The sequence below is a fragment of the Buceros rhinoceros genome, unplaced genomic scaffold (assembly GCF_000710305.1).
Source record: "Buceros rhinoceros silvestris isolate BGI_N320 unplaced genomic scaffold, ASM71030v1 scaffold1286, whole genome shotgun sequence".
NCBI lineage: Eukaryota > Metazoa > Chordata > Aves > Bucerotiformes > Bucerotidae > Buceros > Buceros rhinoceros.
In genome coordinates, this window is record NW_010416696.1 from 14,739 (window position 1) to 34,331 (window position 19,593).

General features: G+C 39.8%; 1 protein-coding gene across 1 annotated transcript; it reads left to right on the forward strand.

Annotated features, from left to right (window-relative positions):
• The first annotated feature begins 6,241 nt into the window (after nucleotides 1-6,241).
• Nucleotides 6,242-12,193, forward strand: CCKAR (cholecystokinin A receptor). The gene is made up of 5 exons (XM_010137884.1): nucleotides 6,242-6,516; nucleotides 7,257-7,508; nucleotides 9,370-9,631; nucleotides 10,907-11,034; nucleotides 11,667-12,193. The coding sequence occupies exons 1-5, from the start codon at nucleotides 6,396-6,398 to the stop codon at nucleotides 12,191-12,193; spliced, it is 1,290 nt and encodes a 429-aa protein (XP_010136186.1). The 5' UTR covers nucleotides 6,242-6,395.
• The last annotated feature ends 7,400 nt before the right edge of the window (nucleotides 12,194-19,593 follow it).

Sequence of the window (19,593 nt, forward strand, 5' to 3'; positions counted from 1 at the left end):
AGTGAGAACAGAAGTAAAACATGACTTTCCATATGTTTCTTCTAATTAATGTGTTTTATTTCATTTGCCGGGACAAAAAGACCTGGCAACAAACCCACAATTATTTGTAGGTTTGACACAAGATAAAAATAAGCTTTTCCAAATTCATAACTTTACAAGTGAAGTTTCTATTTAAATTTAGGTAAAGATCTTTGTAAAATTAATGAAAAAAACCAGAACAGATGCTTATTCTTCAGGAAGAGCAATGAGGCATCTCTCAATTGATGTGGTCTGGATGAGAAAAGCACTATACACATAGCATGAAGTAACATAGCACAGCAACAGTTTTGGCTGCAAAGCCAGTGTGCTCAGTATTTGATGTTACAGAGGAAAAAATGATTAAGTCTGAAATAAAAAAAAATATTAAAATGGTTGATTCTTTTGTTAACATTTATTAGCACGTCTCCTCTTTTTTGAATACAGGGAAAAGAATATTTTTGTATATTTTTCTCTAAACTATCTATACAGGTACACTATGGTATCTAAATTATTTTTTAATTTAAAAAGCCAAATTTATTAATAAATTAGTGTTGTTAATGAAGCAGCCAGCTTCATTAGGAATTTCTTGCCTGAAACTTCCAACATTCCAAATAATGCATAAGTTCAAGTGGGACAGGCATTCAGGTTTTTGTTTCTTCTAGGTAATAAAATTACTTCTGTGATTAGCAAGCATTTCATTAAAACAGCATCCTTTTTTTCTCTCTCAAAGCTTACAGGAATATAATGAGATGATACTGATCTGCATGGAGAGTGATCTATTATGCAATTAACTAAACATAGTGGAGAGAAATTATTTTTAAAAGGCGACTCAGAACTGTCCAAACATTGAGGTTATTGGCTCTACATTTAAATAAATCTATGCAAAAATATGCCTATAAAAGCAAAACTCTTCGATCTTAATATGTTTCATGCAGAAATCTACTCCAAACGGGGAGTCAAGAGTTCATAGCAAATTCTTACTCATTTAGTCTGGCAATTTAACCAGCAGATGCTGAATCTAGCTCAGCCCAGGACCAGATGGTACTCATGCAGAACTTCTAAAGGAAATAGTAGAATTATTAAGCATGATGTGTAATCTCTTGCTTAGAACTACGTTGTTGCCAGAGAGAAAAATTGTGCAAACGTGATGCCAATGTTTAGAAGCGGTTCCAGGGGAACTCAACCCTTTGAATTACAAGCCAGTCTGTAAGTCTGGCACCCACAGAGGGAAAACTAGTGAAACAGATAAAGATCTCTGGACGCATGGTCTGAATAAATTTTGTAGAGGAAAGCTACGCCTTGCAGAGTTAGAGATCTAAGCATGTGAACAAGATGATCCAGTTTGTTTTAAACAGTAACTACGTGGTTGTTGGGATTTGCGTGAGATAGCATTCCCTCACTTGTTTCACACTTGCCTTTGGTTGAAATTAATACCCTCTGAAGACAATCATGGCTCAGTACTTATCCATCAATCCTTTATGTCTGTGCTCCACACGCTGCCTCCCACCAGTATGCTCTCCACTCATCTGCTGCCTGCACAGTATGCAGCTATGCCAAGAGGCTTCATAGAGAAGGCTGCATCCAAGGCAGCTTGGTCCATTTTGTATTTCTGCAGACTACTTGAAGCCTCTGGCCATGGCTGCTGGCCTTATTGGCTTCAGCCCTCTTGCATGTGCTTAGGATGCACGTCTTGACAGTGTAGTGGGCCTGTTCCTTGGGATGAGGCTAGGTAAGAGGCTCCTATGGTCCCGGGGAAGCTGGTCCTTCACATCTTCCCACACAGTTCAGACCAATGCAAGAGACATGCACTGGCTTTATAGTGTTTCTTGTACTGAGCTGCAGCCCTGGCCAGCCTCTCATCCCACTGAAAGCAAGGTGGGGGTTAGTGGGATCATGCAAGTGCCATGTACCACTGATGACCAAACTGCATCTAGGATTTCCAGAGGTGAAGAATATTATGCCCAGTCCTCCTCAAGACTCACTGCTCTCTGACAGTTCAGTTCTTTTCCATGCGGCATGGTCATGGAAGGATTTTTTACACACAGCCTGGCAGTGCCACTGCCACCACCAGTGGGCTTGCATTGGGAAGTCATGAATGACAAGGGATGAAGATATTTGCTCACATGTAATTCAGGACAATAAACCTGACGAATGTCATCTGAATTTGCACATCCAGAAAAAGCATGGAGCTGCAGTGCAAAGATGGCTCTGGGCAATTACTTGGAAGCCAAGCTCCTGGCATTCAGGAGCATCATGTGGACACAGAGCCAGTGAGCCGTGAGCGACCGGTGATTCAGTGGTGGCAATGCTGGTAAAGTTCTTAATAACTCAGTAGAATACATGCTGAGTTTTTCAATGACTGGCATGCATGCTTCAGGCTTTTTGTTTTGTTCCTTTAACTTTAACATTATTCCTTCATGCTGTGGACACAACCCACATCACTGAGCTGCTGTATCACTTTTTTGTTTTGTTTTGTTTTGTTTTGTTTTGTTTTGTTTTGTTTTGTTTTGTTTTGTTTTGTTTTGTTTTGTTTTGTTTTGTTTTGTTTTGTTTTGTTTCTTCATTGCTTCTCTAGGTGGAGCTTCCTAAGGCCTGGGAGGATTTAACACATGGCAGTCAATGTTCACAGACAGTCCTGGGAGGTGTATCTTGCCAGAGGGAGCAAAGGTAGCATGGGTTTTCTTGTTGAAAGAACTAGGAGAATCATGGAAGCAGGAGTTCAGGAGCAATTTAACATCATGGACAAGCAGACCATTGGAATGGAGTGAAACAGGTAACAGAGTAATTAAGAGACCGAAAAAAAAGTAGGAATGAAAAGTAGGAGTGAAAGGCAATTACGACTGGAGCCCCATGGGAAGCTTTTCTACAGCTGTTCATCTCCTTCACAAATGCTTCATAAAATAGGAATAGGTGAGGTTAAAAGAGTTTTCTGCTGATGCTAAGTCATTCAAGAAGAGGAGAAACAAAAACTGATTTTGAAGAATTGAAGACAGCTCTTTCTGATGAAATGGGAGAATAAAAATCGCTGCAAAGCAGAAAACAATTACGATTTTTCATGAACAGTGTAGGGCTCTAAACTAGATATTACTATGCAGGAAAGGGACTACTGAACTTACAGTAGATTCTTCCATGAGAACATCAGTTCAATTCTCAGTAGTCATAAAAAAAGCAAATAGAATTACAGGAATTGTTAGGAAAGGAATGGAGGAAATACAACAAAAACTCAATATGCCATTGTTTAAATCCTAGGTTCATCTTTATAATGAACACACAGTATCTGTGAAAGACTGTAGAATAACTATAAAAGATTTTAGGCCTGGGACACGATGCTCATGGAAGGTATGAAACTGCTTGCTTACAAGGAATGACTAACCAACCTGGTATCCTTCAGATATGACAAAATCACAACAGGTGTAGAGAAGTTGACTTCAGAGTGATAATTCTCTGTCTGTCATATAGATACAGTGAGAGAAAGTCATCCAGTGTAATCTCTTTGATTGATTGCAATGATCTCCCTAATGATCCCTCTATTCTTGTCCTCCCTCCTGATCACTATGTCCCCACCAGACCTCCATTCACTCTATTTCTTTTCTTCTTTTTAACCACATCCTGAAGAGTTCATGGAAGACTCTGTGCAATCCGATTTAGCGAGTCTGGAAGTCCAGCAAGCGATGACATGTGCCCAGTCTGAGTCTATATTTGACAACATAAATAAAAATTGATCTTTCTCTTCAGTGTAGTGTTGCTTCCTCAAGGTGCAGGAATAACCGAACTGTAAATCTTCAGAATACCATCACTTAACTCCTCACTCCAAAAGTACAGTGATATAACCAGTACAAGATCTGTAGATTGAAAGTGAGTTGAGAGAGAGTCCAACCTCAAATAGCAACATATCTATGGTAAATACATAATACAGTAAATAAAATTACCGATAGTATCAGCCATTCAACACAACTGCAACTGAGAACATGTCCAATCATTTCTCTAATACGAATCATAACAGCAGGTGCTAGGAATCCAGGAAGATCTCTTCCACACTAAGGATAAGCCCTGAGCAACAATTTGACATCCCTCTTACAGAAAGACTTGAATTCCATTACAGGCTATTAAATTCAGTAAAGGACTGCAAAACACATTTACTCAGCCCGTGTTTTGCAGTTGATCAGACCATTATAATAATAATAAATAATTATAATAACTTTTTTTATACACAAGGGTTTTTAAAGCTCGACATAATTCAGATTGAATGCTACTTCATGACAAAAGAAAATTATCTAAAATTTAAAGACTTCATTGAACTGAGTTGCATATGGATATGGATACGGAAAGCAGGATCTCAAGTGTAAAGGACACCTTAGAAAGGCAGACATAGGCTACAAAAACTGGTCTGAGCTGATTTGACCTTGATTTTTCTTCTATGAAAGTAGTTTTCAAAGAAAAGAGAAGTTGTTAATCAGAAGTTTGGCAGCTTAGAGTAGTCTGCAGCTTTCTGCATGGAGTTGTACCATGGAGGAGTATGGAGAAGTACTATGGAGAACTATGGAGAAGTACCAACATCTGTCATTTAATAGAGTTATTGGTTAGTAACACCCATCAATTTAATCATAGAAAACATATTAAAAAAATTAATGTTGCATTAGGCAGACAGTTTGTTTTCAGAGATGTTGGTGCCTAATGTTCAAGCTTAATGGTCAATCATTGCAGAAATGGAAACATATTTTAACTTCTCTTTCTTCAATATGATTTTGAGATTCATGAGGGGAAAAATAAACTAGAACATATCTTTCTGGATTAATTTTCTACCAGTACACTACACCTCTGAAACTGGAATTGAGTCCTGAGGGACAGATTTTTTCAGCTGAGGCAGTTATACATTGTGTACATACATTGTTTACAAGGAATGACTAACCAACCTGGTATCCTTCAGATAGGACAAAATCACGACAGATACAGAGAAGTTAACTTCAGACTGATAATTCACTAATTGGTAATCGATTCATTTTATCTTGGGTTTTTAAAAACTACGAAAGTCTGTAAAAAAATGGGGAAAATGCAATTAATCTGCTAAAGAAAAGATAATTTAGAAGTTAGAACTTCAGATGTTACTTCTCACTCTACTCTCCTACATACCTATTGCTGTTAATCGCACTGTAAAGCAAAGCTGGCGAGACTAGAGAAGATATCCAGTCCTTCCACTCTGTGTGTATCAACATCCAGGGGTCCAGACTTGTTATTAGGAACCTGTTATTGCTCTGCTGATTTAAGTAGAAGAGATACTGAATGTGAGGTTTGTTTTCCATTGAGTTATACCAGGGTTTGATTTATAATATTCATTTATGTTTTTGGCCATAAACAAGCTGTGTACTGGAAGTTAAAAGCCCATGACTTTGCGAAAACACCAGAGGGTGATGTTTATGTATTCAGAAAGCAGAACCCAGAATAAAGGGTTTCTTTTAAGTAGTCAAGACTGTTGTGTTTTACACTAATGTGTAACTAATGTGCCACAGTTTATCAGTTCATCAAGTTTATATTCAAGTCATATACAAGTCCTTGCTGAGAAAATGTGTAATATTCTGCTTATCTTAACTGACAATTCCAATATCACACTTTCCTATGGTTTGATCCGAGAACATTGAAATTAGTGAGACTTTCTATTGACTTGTTGGGCTTTGGATCAGGTACATACAGTGCTTTTGTACAAGTTAGCACTTCCCCAAGTGAGATAAATGTAACAGCTCTTGTTTTTCTGAGCACACTCAGCCTTCAGTCTGCTTTAAAAAATAGGAAGGTAAGAAGCATTTGCATGTAAGGCATGCAAAACCTTTACTTTGTTTTTCTCTTCTCTGCCCTTTTATTCAGCTAGCCTTACTATTTCACATGTTGGTTGAGAGACGGATTTATCACTCTCATCACTTGCTGGTTGTGATTTAATATCTGTGACATAACAGACTTCCTCTGAGAAATATTACAGAGATGTGAGTAGAAGCAATATTGCAAGGGGTTAACGCTGTAATCTTTTTCTAGCCTGTTTATAATCCCAACAGTAGTCCAGTAACAGAAGAGGGTGGATCTAGAAAAGTACTGGAGGGGATGTGTGTGTATGTGAATGTGCATGCATGCGTGTGAGTGTGTATGTGCATATCTGCTTTGCTTTTCTGAACTGCCTTGTGTGCCCCTGGAATAAATCTTTTTCAGCCTGAACAGGACTCTGCGTGCCGGGTGCTCCTGGTGGAGAGTTAGATGAGCTTCCTTGCACAACTGCCTCTCTTGTACTTCTGCTGAAGATTTCATTCGGAAATGTGTTTGTTTACTGAAGGAATGAGTAGATAGTTACAAACCCACCCTCTTCATCAAAGCTAACCTGTGGATGCTGAAGAATGGAAATAACTGATGCTAGCTTCCTCGGGAATGGGACCAATATTACTGCTTTCCTGTGCAACATCATCTTGGAAAATGACACTTTCTTCTGTGTGGATGATCCACCTTATCCTTCTAGAGGTATGTACAGAAAAAATTAGATTTTTTCATGCAGTTTTAGTTCTAGCTGGAAGTAAAGATACTACAGGAAGAAACAGCTACACAAGGCTTTTTCTGTGAGGGAGTGCAAAGTCAACTGCTTGCAGGTAAGTTAGGATGAGAAACGGGCAGGAAAGAATTTAGTATGTGCTGGTTTTACAGTCTAAAAACTCAGCTAGAACACAATTTGGATATAATGGAAAACTAAACCAGCACTATTGAACACAAAAGGTAAACAGCTCTGCTAAGGACTTGAAGAAATGTGATTTGTACTCTTTGAGCATTCAATAACAATGGAGTTATCGGATCTGATACCATGTATGAAAGTGATTAAATAGTAAATTACAGCACCCCGAGGCTGGAAACCGCCCCCCCTGCCATGTATTAAAATATTTTGAATTGCTGTAACATTTCATACTTCTGTACAAAAGAGGAACTCCCATGGTGAGTGAGGGGTGCACACTAAGTGAGCAGAACAAGCTTTTAAGAAGTTGCATTTGGCTCTGCAAATGTATTGCGCATACTGTATTTCGATGTTTAGCGATTCAGGTAGATCAGAAAAAGTTTAAGAATTTCAGAACTTCCACTGATTTTGCATTGGTGTAAAGACACAAAGCTTAGTAAAACTGAATGCAGAAAGGCTTTTGATTAAAGGATGAAATATATAATACTAGTCTATGAGCTGTATACTACAGATGATTTTTCCATGTGACAATTTTCAGATTTGCATCAGATAATCCGGATTCTGCTGTATTGTTTGATATTTCTGCTCAGCATTTTGGGCAACTCGCTGGTAATTACAGTGCTGATAAGAAACAAGCGGATGAGAACAGTCACCAACACGTTTCTGCTGTCACTAGCAGTCAGCGACCTGATGCTCTGCCTTTTCTGCATGCCGTTCACCCTCATTCCCAACCTGCTGAAAGATTTTATTTTTGGTGGTGCTGTTTGCAAAACTGCCACTTATTTCATGGGTAAGTCCTGGAAGCCTATACTGATTTTGAAGACCAGGGAAAAGCTGATTGATTGTTTCATTTGCCATTGAACAGCTACCAAAATCACGCAAAAACAACTTTGTAGTGCAAATCTTCGTGGTTCTGGTTTCTTCAGCCTGACCCTGCAAAACACAGAGGCACCCACCCAATTTCCACGACATGCAGAAATGTTTTGCTGGAGCAGGTTAAGTGAGAAGCGTGTTTATTAAGAAGCCTTAATGAAGAACCTGGCACATGCGGTTGCTTACCTGTCACTGACAGAGTTGCTGGCAGTGTTCAGCTCACCCATCAGAAATGACAGGGTTGAACAGTCCTCACAAAGGACGGGTTTTGCCCACAGATTTTTGGTAGCTGTGATACATGAAAAAAAATACACCACAGCAGGTATCATTTGTGGAGCTGGAAGTTAGAGCAAACACTTTTTGACTTTTTGGCACATTAGAGTAAATACCCCCTTTGGCAGTGGAGCCAGGAGTCTCAAAATGCCTGGATTATGTATGGCTGTGTAAGTGATTTTGCCTAATTCCCAATTCTTCCTGTGCCTTTTCTTGTTTTTTAAAAAAAAAGGAAAAAAAAATAAAAAAGGAGAACATTATGTAAAGTTTTTGCTACCTTAGGAGACCCTCGGTTAATTACAGAAGCTTTAGGTCCCCTTTCAACCGGTGCCCTTGAGGACTTTGATGTAATGTGAAAGTACACACCTCAAGTGTGCGAATGGGAAATCAACATCTTTTTGTAGATAAGCCCAATAAAACTAAAGGCCATGTTTAAACAATTATAATGGATTGCTGCCATAAATACCATAAAATGTTACGGAGGTGTTGTCATCTTTCTCTTATTTCACACTGTGTAAATTACTTTATATAAAAAAAAAAACGGTGAAGTGTTTTTGAAAATTTTTCAAGTTTTTCATTATGAAGCTGTTCTATTTTATGGGTCAGACTGTGGATATTTCCCATTAGCAGTTCAGGTAAACAGAGGCTTCAGTTGACAACCAGACACTGACATCCATTGCATCATCTATGCTTAATATTTCATTTTAAGGAGTAGGAAAACTTATTTTAAATTACAGATGATTTGTGTGAAGCAAACTGTAAAGATATTGTGATTTTATGTTTTGAACCACATTAGAACATTCACAAAGACTATTAAATGAAATCTCATTCACTGGAAGAAAATTTGTGTCAAAGTTCAGAAGACATATTTATAATCTCGCAGTGATAAACTGGGCATCTCAGTGACAGAAATACAGACTACTGGGTTATATATTTTATAATATATGAACAGGAGAAATTAAGAGCTCTTGAAGGACAAACATTCTGGTTCATTACTTCATCTCCTCTGCTTTGTAACTCCATTAGCATCTAATTTAAAAAGTGATAACATATTTAATTCTCTTGAATTATAAAATCAGATCACTAGTCAAGCAAGACATTTAAAAAAGTTAAAACAATAGAAGAGGGACTATGAACTTCCGTGTTAAAAGAATAATTTACAGCAAAATCCCACTGATTTCAAATGCATGTTTAAATTTTAGTGCAATTATTCGAGTGGATAAACCACAATAGCAAAGAGAAGAATTAGGAGGAAAAGTGTTTTCTTTCTCTGTTATCAGAATTTCATGGTTTGACTTATCTCTTGGACTTCTGGAGTTAGAGAAATGCAAAGCAGGAACCCAGAACCATTGCCTTCACATTCTTTGCTGACTTAATTAGTCTGATAGTTTAGCTTATAAATAGTTTGCTATATCCTTAATTTTGGAAAGTTAGCAAGACTATTTGAAAACAACATGGACCTTTAAAACAAGAGACTAACCTTTTTCTTTATTTTATATATGTAGGTGTCTCTGTAAGTGTATCTACCTTCAACCTGGTTGCCATATCTTTGGAGAGATACAGTGCCATTTGCAAACCTCTGCAGTCCAGGGTCTGGCAGACAAAATCTCATGCCTTGAAAGTGATCGCTGCTACCTGGTGTGTTTCCTTTACAATCATGTCGCCATACCCAATATACAGCAAACTGGTACCTTTTACCAAGTATAACAACACCACAGCAAATATGTGCCGGCTCCTTTGGCCAAGTGATGTCATTCAGCAATCTTGGTAAGACATAACTGACTGTTAGCAAATGCATAATTATCAGGTGGAAAACAGGATTTCGTGGTGGCATTAAGCCAATTGAAAACCAAGCAAACATTTACACTTCTATCATGCTTATTTAAGAAGTAAAAAAAAAAAAAAAAGGCATTTTTATGCTGCTTGCTTACATTTGGACGTTTGTATGACTTTTCCCTTGTCGTAAGAATGATACCCAGCATGGCAATGACTCTCACGCTATGGTCTACTAAGCCCCTACTGTTGTTATGGAGAAAGCATCTTCCACTCTTCAAGTAGGAGCACTGCTTTCACTCACTTACACATAAACATTTTCAGAGGAAGCCTTGATTAGCCTTTGAGAAAGGCAGAAACATACAAGCACCCCTCTCTGTACTGCCTCGTCTGTTAATTTTGCTTTTCTGAAGGTCCTCTGAAGCAGAGGAGTAGAATATGAGAACTTGGACAGGTTGCCCTTCTTGAGAGCTGAACGCTTTCGATCAGTTATGGAGAATAGGGGTAGGGAGCTGGGGGGAGAGACAGTGCTCCGAGTCCTACAAGTCCAGGCAGGGTCATTAACCAGTAGCACTGTCAAGCAGCAACATTACTTAGACATTGCGATGTAAGATTTTTTTTGGATACTGAAAGTCAGCTGAGACTGGGAAAATATTAAAGTACGCATCATTTCAGTGTGGTGTGTACACAAACGCAGCGCGTTTGAATTAACGCTTTCGGTAGTCTCGGCTATTTGGCAGGATGAGTACAGACAAGGAGGGAGGGTGCAGGGTGAAATTCTCTTCTCTGTGGTGTCGTTGCAGATTCCCAGGAGCGTTAGTGAGTTTGCACCAAAGTCCCAGGGAGCAGAAGAGACGCAGGCTCGTGAATGCATTTAAAGAGAATTATTTCCCCAACTTGTAATCACGTTAGAGAAGCTGCCTAGGGGAGTAAGAAACATGCAGCGAAGTAAAAGCTGCTTTCTTCAGCCTTTAGCCTTGTTCCTTTACAGTCCTTTAGCTGTACTGTAGTACTTTCGTTCCTGCTGCTTGCTTTAGCCTTTAAGACTTTAACCTTGTTCCTGCTCTACTTTTCTGGGAGAAGGAAGAGGAGAAGAGGTGGGAATCTCCTCATTTCCAGAGCTGTCAAAATGATGCTTTGTATTAGCATCAGAAAATGTCAGAAAAATCTTGTAATCCTGCCCCCCACCCCCAATTCTCACATGGAGAAAAAGGAGTTTTTCAGGTTTTGTGCTGTTCCCTGTCCTCAGCTTGTCTTCTGGTTCTTTAGGTACACTTTCCTGCTGCTCATACTCTTTCTTATACCTGGGATTATAATGATGGTTGCATATGGCCTAATTTCTTTGGAACTCTACAGAGGGATAAAATTTGATGCCAGCCAGAGAAAATCTTCACGAGGTAACAATACATTTAGGTTTGGGGTTTTTTTTGGTTTTTTTTTTTTTGAAGTTACAATTGAAGACGTGCAGCCACATTGGCTGCTACGAGCAAAATTTTCTATTTGCAAAAATGATCATTGTGGTCAGTTATGATTGTAAAGCTGCCACGTGCATTTGTTGACTGAAGTTATTCCATTATTCACTAGCAAATAATTCCTCATCTATGGCTAGTTTGCAAAGACTCTGGGCAGGATACATTAAATTTCCAATTTAATTATTATATAAATACCAGGATTTTTTTCTGGGCATGGATGAGGACCATTTCTGTCAATAAACACCACAATAAAAATTGTGAAATTAGGATAAAGGCATATAATTTTGAAAACTATTTTCAGTAAATACTTGAGCAAACAGTGTTCTTATACCTTTTGCATCAATTTATGTAGAGTTAAGACGTGAAAATATTGAGATTGGACAAAGAGCAGCTGATACACGACTGACTCAGAAATAAGCCAGTGCTTTCTTTGTAGTGGTTGTTCAGCCCTTAATTATGTTATTTATTTAGACTTAGACTCCATTCTTCATTTTTTATTTTGAATCCCTGTTCAGAGATATTTTGCCAACTATTTAAGCACTAATTTATATGTACAGAAAGAAAAATAAGTACCTCCAGCACCAAATACGAGGATGGAGATGGATGCTACCTCAACAAAACCAAAAGAAAAAGGAAAATTCCGTTGCAACAGCTCTCTGCCACTAGCCATAGCAAAATAGACAGGGTGAGAAGCAACAGCTCTTCTGCCAACTTAATGGCCAAGAAACTCGTTATCCGCATGTTGATGGTGATAGTGATTTTGTTTTTCCTTTGCTGGACTCCCATCTTCAGTGTCAATGCTTGGCGTGCATTTGACACTGCTTCAGCAGACCAGCGTCTCTCAGGGGCTCCTATCTCTTTCATCCACTTGTTGTCCTACACTTCTGCCTGCGTGAATCCTATCATATACTGCTTCATGAACAAGCGTTTCCGCATGGCTTTTCTAGCCACTTTCACCTGCTGCGCGAAGCAAAAGCCCCCTGCAATACGAGGAGAGGTTGGTGATGAAGAGGAGGGGAAGACTACGGGGGCTTCACTCTCCAGATGTTCTTACACGCACATGAGTGCATCTGCGCCCCCCTGAGCTGCGTCAGAAGAGGCAGTGAGTGGCCTACAGAAATTCAAGTATCTATCATCTGGTCTTGGAAAGTGACTGTGGCATCAGCTGAACATGATTTAGTTCTGAGGTAATGAATCACTTCAGCTGACAGTAAACGCAGTGAGAATTTTATGGGAAATGGATGCTATCACTGTTTGAGCTTTATATCACTTTCTCTTCAAAAGTACAAAGGAGGAAGAGGGCTCTTAGAAGATAAGGGACTTTATTAAAAGCCTTAGAAGATGCTCCGTTTACCATGATTTTTCCTGTAAAAATTAGTGTCCTTTACATCAACAGTTTCATTCAGTTTTCAGCTGCAGTTCTGAGTATCTCTTAAAATTTCCAAGGCACTAATAGATTTTCCTCAAACACGAATACATGTATTGCAGTCTTCAATATCTATGCCTCATAATCAAAATCTGTCAGTTACATTTGTAGTATTTTTTCACATTATTCTAGCTGAACTAATACATGTTGAGATCATTTTGGTGTCGTGGTCAATTAAACGAATAATTTTGGGGTGGGAAGAATGGGTTTGTCCATGTGAAAATAATGCTTTTAAGTAACGTAATGTCATCTTTTTTGGTTTTGGGTTTTTTTAAATAAAATGAAAATAAATATTGATGACTTTGTGGATGGAATACGTTCTTCATAGGCAAAAACCTAAATTAACATAATTTTGGCTTTAATCTTTTGGTTTTAAATAAGCCCCATAGAACAAGCACAAAGAAGCAGCTTTCTTCTGTGCAGCACAAGCACCTACATGTGCAAGTGGCAGAGTCTTTAATGAGCCCCAAAGGCTCAGGAGGACATTTTCACACTGGGAAGCATGGGATAAATGCTTGGGATAAAGACAAAGAGGGGATTTTACAAAAGACGCAGGACTGAAGACACAGGACACACAGACACACACCCATGGTAGTCATTCCTTTCACAAATGTATTCACAGTCACTCTTGGTGTGGTACTGCCTGCATGGACATAGAAGCCGTGGGAGGTAGAAAGGCAGAAACACAACAAGCAAGGGCTGAAAGGACAGAAAACATGATCTTTCTAAACTTCAGAACAACTGTTTTCTCTAACTACACATATTTGTAACTGGACTCAACATAGAAAAAGCCACTTTGAATGACGTAACTCTAGGTGTTTTATTGAGCAAAGAATCCAGTCTCTTTCCTGTGCTGCGCACAGGTGAGTGTGAGTGTGAGTGTTCAGGTCATACCTTTTGCTCTGTGGAGCTCAGCAGGAGAAGTTGTTTATTTATTTTGTTTGGTGTGAAAATATCCTTGTTGGAGATGCTTCTGTCTTCTAGCCGAATCAATATGATTTTAAAAACTTGCTATTAGACAGAGATTAAATTTGAACACGGCATGGAATGTAGATGTGGTTATTGAATATATAACCCCTCTTAAGGTTTTTAATCAGGGAAATCTGATCTCTTTACAGAATGATTTTAAATTGGAAATTTAGTTTGAGGCCCAGGCACCAAGATCCATGTTCTGCGCTCAGTTATTGCCTGAAACGGTTTAACCGCACAACTTAGCACACAACTTTGGCTACTTTTTTTCTGCATCCAGCTTGTCCACAGACAGGAAATTAAAAAAAAAAAAAAATTCTAAACACTATTTATGCACAGTCCATGGAAACAGTGTTTTGCCTGCCACGTTAATAAAGTAGCACAGTTCCTGGAACGGTGCTGAGACTACTGACATCAATCTGACCTTTTGCAAATACCCATTGAATTAAATTATGGAATTTAATTCATAACAGTGAAATGAAAATATTGCTTCACTATGCAAGATGAGCCCCTCTACAAACCTGTCCTGCATGTTGAAATTGAAGGAACAAACTTAGCTGCTTTTGGATTTGTATGGAATGGTGAGAGCAGAAAAATACTTGTGAAGTATTTTTATACCATTTGAAAGTCCAGCTTTATTATAGGCCATTGTTAAAAAATCGCCGTTTAAGTAAAAAAAATAATCACTTTTTAATAATATTCTGGATGCGAATATTGCTGACTATGTGCTGCGTAGCAAGGCAGCCTACTTCACCACTCTGTGTGCGCTTTAAAATGTAAATTCATTTTTGTTAGCTGTGGGTTCTCCGGTGCCTTTAGAACCCATGTAGCAGTACTTGCACCCTTCAGCTGCTCCCACTGCTTTAGTCTGAGGACAGTGGTTTCAGATTCAGGGCAAAAGCTCTTTTCAGCAAAGCCTTAATCAGATCACGTTCCCTCGCAGCTTCCAGAACCTGTGGCTGAGAGGAGCAGAGTCCGTGACCGATTGATTCCCTACTTGTAGCTACAAGGGAGTGCAATTTGTAGGTGATGAAAAGAGGGAGGCAGGAGAAGATCCTGAGGGACTGGTTCTCGAGAGACAGTCAGGGAAGGGCTAGAAATGTGCCAGAACAGACATTTCTGTTTGTTCAAGGGTCATCTGTGCATGCATCACTCTTCCCCTCCGATGCCCACCACACACCTTATTTATTTTGAAACTAATGCGTAAACTCTTTCACCAAACTCCCGAAGTCACGAGCCTTAAGTCAAATTCTATCAAGGAGTAGAAATTAAGTTTCTAAGATGCAATATTGCAATCCAGTCATGTTGTCGTCTTCTGGTCTGGTATCCCATCACAGGAAATTTTAGCCTTTCTGCAACCTGCATGCATAATAATACCATTTTCCCCGATACACGCATTGAAGAAGTCACTCCTAGCTCTGAATGTTGCCTGTTCATTTGCTAAAGAGTTGTGGAATCCTCCCAGTACCTTTAATTCAGACACTGCTGTTAGTAGAAATGTATCTTCAACAATAAATGTGGTTGAATAAACATAAAAATAAAAGAGCCCACTAAGTCTCCTTATTTTAACATTAATTTATAGGGGCTGGGGGAGAAAGCCTATCCTAAAAGTCTACTTCTACAATGGGCAGAACCTAAAGGGAAACTGTTTCCAAGGTGTGGCAGATAAATGGCAAACCAATGAATTTCGTGTGTATAAAGCTGTGCTGGTTTTGGCTGGGATATAGTTAATTTTCTTCATAGTGGCTAATGTGGGGCTATGTCTTGGATTTGTGCTGGAAACAGTGTTGATAATTTAGGGATATTTTAGCTATTGCTCAGCAGTTCTTACACATAGTTGAGGCCTTTTCTTCTCCTCACCCCAACCCACCAGTGATTAGGCTGGGGATGGACAAGGAGTCGGGAAGGGACACAGCCAGGACAGCTGGCCCCAGCTGACCAAAGGGATATTCCAGACCATAAGACATCATGCTCAGCAATAAAAGCAGGGGGAAGAAGGAAGGAAGGGGGCAATATTTGTAGTGATGGCATTTGTCTTCCCAAGTACCTGATATGCATGATGGAGCCCTGTGTTCCTGGAGGTGGCTGACCACCTGCTGACCACCTGCTCATGGGAAGCAGTGAATGAATTCTTTGTTTTGCTTTGCCTGTGTGTGCAGCTTTTGTTTTATGTATTAAACTTTCTTTATCTCAATCCCCCAGTTTTCTCGCTTTTACTCTTCTGATTCTCTTCCCCATCCCACTGAGAGGGAGTGAGCAAGTGGCTGTGTGCTGGTTAGTTGCCACCTGGGATTAAACCATGTCAAATGCCCATAATCTCTGAAATCTTTCTCTTCTTCCCCTTTCTGCCCCAGCTCGAGAGTGTTTTAAATCCCTTTGCCTTTCTGTTATCTCTTTCAGCTGCGTGTCACCATCTTTTTTCCTTCTGTACCCTTCCCAGTCTCTCTGTTACTTTCCCCCCGCCAAAAATTGCTAGATTTTTTTTCCTCTTTGACAGGTTTATTTTCCTTCCCTTATTTACTTTACCAGAAAGGTCTCTCATCTTCATTTCCCCCATCATCTCTGGCTGACCGACTCCTGAAACACAGTGCTCCAAGCAATATATCCTGCCCACAATGCAACAGATCTGCAATCATAACCCCACGTCTGAGCTCCCACGATGTCTCTCTTGAACGCCTGTTCCTGGCATGCTCAAACAAGGCTTGATGAAAAAACCCACAGCATTAAATAACATCCAAATTCTCCTTTGCTACTTCTGTCATTATTACTTGCAACCTCTATTGTTAGGGTGTGCTTTAAGACAGATGCCTAAAATACTGCTAAATACAGCATGTGGGGGGAGCAAAATAAGGATATGTTTCACTGCTGCGAAGGCAAAATACGGGTGCTCTGGATGAAAAGCAGCATATGGATTTTCAACTGCAGCCACTAAAGGTTTACATCCTCCTTACATGAGTCGTGGCCTGTTTTCTGATGTCCCCAAGCCCCTCTTGGCAAGGTGGTGAGGCTGTCCGGGGCCCTGCCTCCTCTTCCATCCCCTCCTGCTACTGCTGTCTCTGAGCCCAAGGATGGTGCAACTCACATTCATGCATTATGGCTCGTCACAACAGCTTTCTGTCTTAGAACTGATTACTTCAGGATTGTATGATGCCGAAACAATGCACTATGATACAGAGAAGCATTGCAGCCAAAGCATAGCAAATAAACATAGGCTCACACCGTTTCTTTCTTTCCTGCACTTAGCAGGATTTCCCTTAAAAGCAGACACTTGCTCAGGCCACTCACAGAACAGTACTGGGGCAGAAGGCTGATCTGAAGATAGCCGCCTTTCATGGAACTTCACAGATGGAGGCTGCCAGGCAGATCTGGATGAACAACTGTGTAGCGCAGGGTATAACACTGCTAGTGTTTTCTGCGTGAAAGCTAACCTACGGTCAGATAGATCCACACCGTGCACAGAGAAGAACGTGGTAGGCATTTACTGAAGGCTTGTAATCTTATGATTGCAACAGTGAATGCAGTTCTTTAATTTTTATTTTGCTCATGAAGCATTAATCTTTGAAGTATTCATTTAGGTGCAGAAAGGATTTTAATAGCTACTCATCTCCATTATTTTCTCAGATACCCATTTTTCAATAGCTTTTTATACAAATCAAGATACATAAACTAAGAGTGTCTCCACATTCCAGGACTGTACTTCCATTCCTCGGGACTTTGGTAAACATGCATCTTTTTTTTCCCCTCAGCCTAAACTGAATGAATGTTGAGTTAAACTTAGGGTTCCTAGTGGCAAAAGATGCCTATTGTCAAGGAAAGTGAAGAAAGAAAAAACTTAATGGCTCCAAGTAGATGAAAGGAGAGGCTGTAATGGTTTTATTACAGCATCAGAGACAAGGTGGTAGAGAATATAAAAACTGGCATTTTTTGAGTTGGATTTTTTGGGTTTTTTGTTTGCAAAATGTCTCGCTCTTCCATTTATAATGACACAGACCAACCAAATCAGACTTCACTCAGGTGTGCACGTAGGTCAGCAGTTTACTTGTAACCCTTGTTAGGCTGCCTTGGGTACCTAGCAAAGAAAAATAAATGCAAAGGAAATGTTCATGAATTGTAAAGCGCCTGCTTTGCTTCCCTAATGACAAATCATCCCTGCTAGGAGTTACTTGTCTGCATCTCTAAACATAATTATGGCATGAAGGGTTTTCTTTGGCTTCTGCTCCCAGTTGTGTCAAAAAAGCACTAATTTCAAGCTAGTGAGATGTCAGTTGTCCACTGTACTGTGAGACAAGAACAAAACATCTTCATTAGCATCAGCGGGTAGCAAACGTTAAGTAGGAATCATCCCCTATGGGGTAAACACCATTTAATTCATTTCCTGCTATTTTGGCAGTTATTAAAAATTTTAAAGTATCCCCTGATAGAATGAAATGCAATTTATATAGTGAGTTTGATTTAAAACAGTGGACAAATCACTGCATAGCTCCTGTGAACATCATGCAGATGTTATGAAACAAGTGTGAAGAACAGTCACACCTACAGAACCTGAATCCATAGGAAAGACCAGGGGCTGCTGATGCTCTTGGCTTGCTGTCAGAGCCAATTTCTTTTTTTCTTTCAGAAATGGACAGTGGCTCAGGGCCTTGTTCTGAGAATATTTAGCAACTGATTAGAGGCCTCATTCATGACCAAGTGAAGAATGACACACAGAGGTGAAACCACAGAGGCAACCACAATAAACAGATTACAGTACCCAAGAGAGAACTTGCCAGTCAGCTGGGAATGCTGCGTTGTCTCTCACAAAACTGTGATGTGCCTTCTAACACCTGAGATCTTCAGGATTTCATAGCTCAGCTGAAGGCAGATGCAGAGTATCCTATCTTGCTTTGAAACTAGCTCAAAACTCAGTCTGGTGGCATCTGGCAGTGTTGTTGTGATGGGCTTGCTGTTATTGTAAGGGAATATAAAGACAGTAACGTCATCCAAAACATTCTGTCTTTGGACTTGCTTTTTCTGGTGGCTTCCCAAAAGATGGTCTGGCCACAGTCCACACATGAGTAGGAAAAATAACGCTGCGTTTATGGCACTGCTGGCACTGCAATTAATTCATTGTATGAGAGAGGGCACAGCTGCTGCTTCTGCTGAAAACCCCATCTCATGTCCCTTCTAGCTTCCCAGGGTGCTAAGACTAATTTAACGTACCTCTCATTATCTGATGGGGAAGGGCAGAGGTCCTCACAGGATGAGGAGGCTGCCGTGTGTTGAAGACAAAGAACCTTTTATTTGCAGTCCAGATGTGGTTAGTGTTCAACTGAGTACAAGTTACAAGTTGGTAGTGACTACAGAAAACGTTCCGCTATAAGACAGGCTCTCACAGGGGAGTTTTAACAAGAAGAATGTTCCGCTAATATCAAATTCCTCACTTTGCTGGGATTGCAGCTCCAAGAAAAAGATCCAGAAAGCATATCTCAGTGCCCTTGTGTTTATTAAATAAGAAACCTGTTCAAATAGTGTCAGCTGACTGAAGCAAAACAATGCAGTCCAGGACAGACTGTCCCTTGTATTTTTCAAGCATTTTTTTTCTTTGCTATTTATTTCCTTCCTTTTTTCAAGCAGTGGAAAGTAAAAGGTGGTGGGAATTCAAAGAACATTTATTGAATGGCAGGGTTTTCCAAAAGGCATCAAATGTTTATTAACATCCAGCGTGACTCCTCCACTGCACTACTTTGCCAAATACTTGTTAAAACCAGGAGAGTCTTTCTTTGCTACACACTGAAGCAAAGACTGACAAGACTGCAATTACAGAGGCTGCGTACAGAGGGAGAGGAAGAGCGGGAGAGAGCAAGCTGCAGGGCTACAGCTTTGTCCTATGGTGCTTTTGTGAGATTTGTAAGCTTAATGAGACTGGGAGAAGAGCAAATACTTAGAACAACAGTGACTCGAGACAAAGCTGAAGCCGATGCAAATGGAAGCGCAGTTCTGTAGAGTTGAGGGGAAAAAAATACAATAAGGAGAAAAGGACAACGCGATCTGATCTGTGGAGAGAGAAAGTAATTGCAAACCCTTCCTGGTTTTGGACTGTCAAGACCCTC

Coding starts and splice junctions, on each gene's coding strand:
- CCKAR (XM_010137884.1), top strand. CDS start 6,396: ATGGAAATAACTGATGCTAGCTTCCTCGGGAATGGGACCAATATTACT. Junction 7,509..9,369: donor AACTGCCACTTATTTCATGG/GTAAGTCCTGGA, acceptor TTATATATGTAG/GTGTCTCTGTAAGTGTATCT. Junction 9,632..10,906: donor GATGTCATTCAGCAATCTTG/GTAAGACATAAC, acceptor CTGGTTCTTTAG/GTACACTTTCCTGCTGCTCA.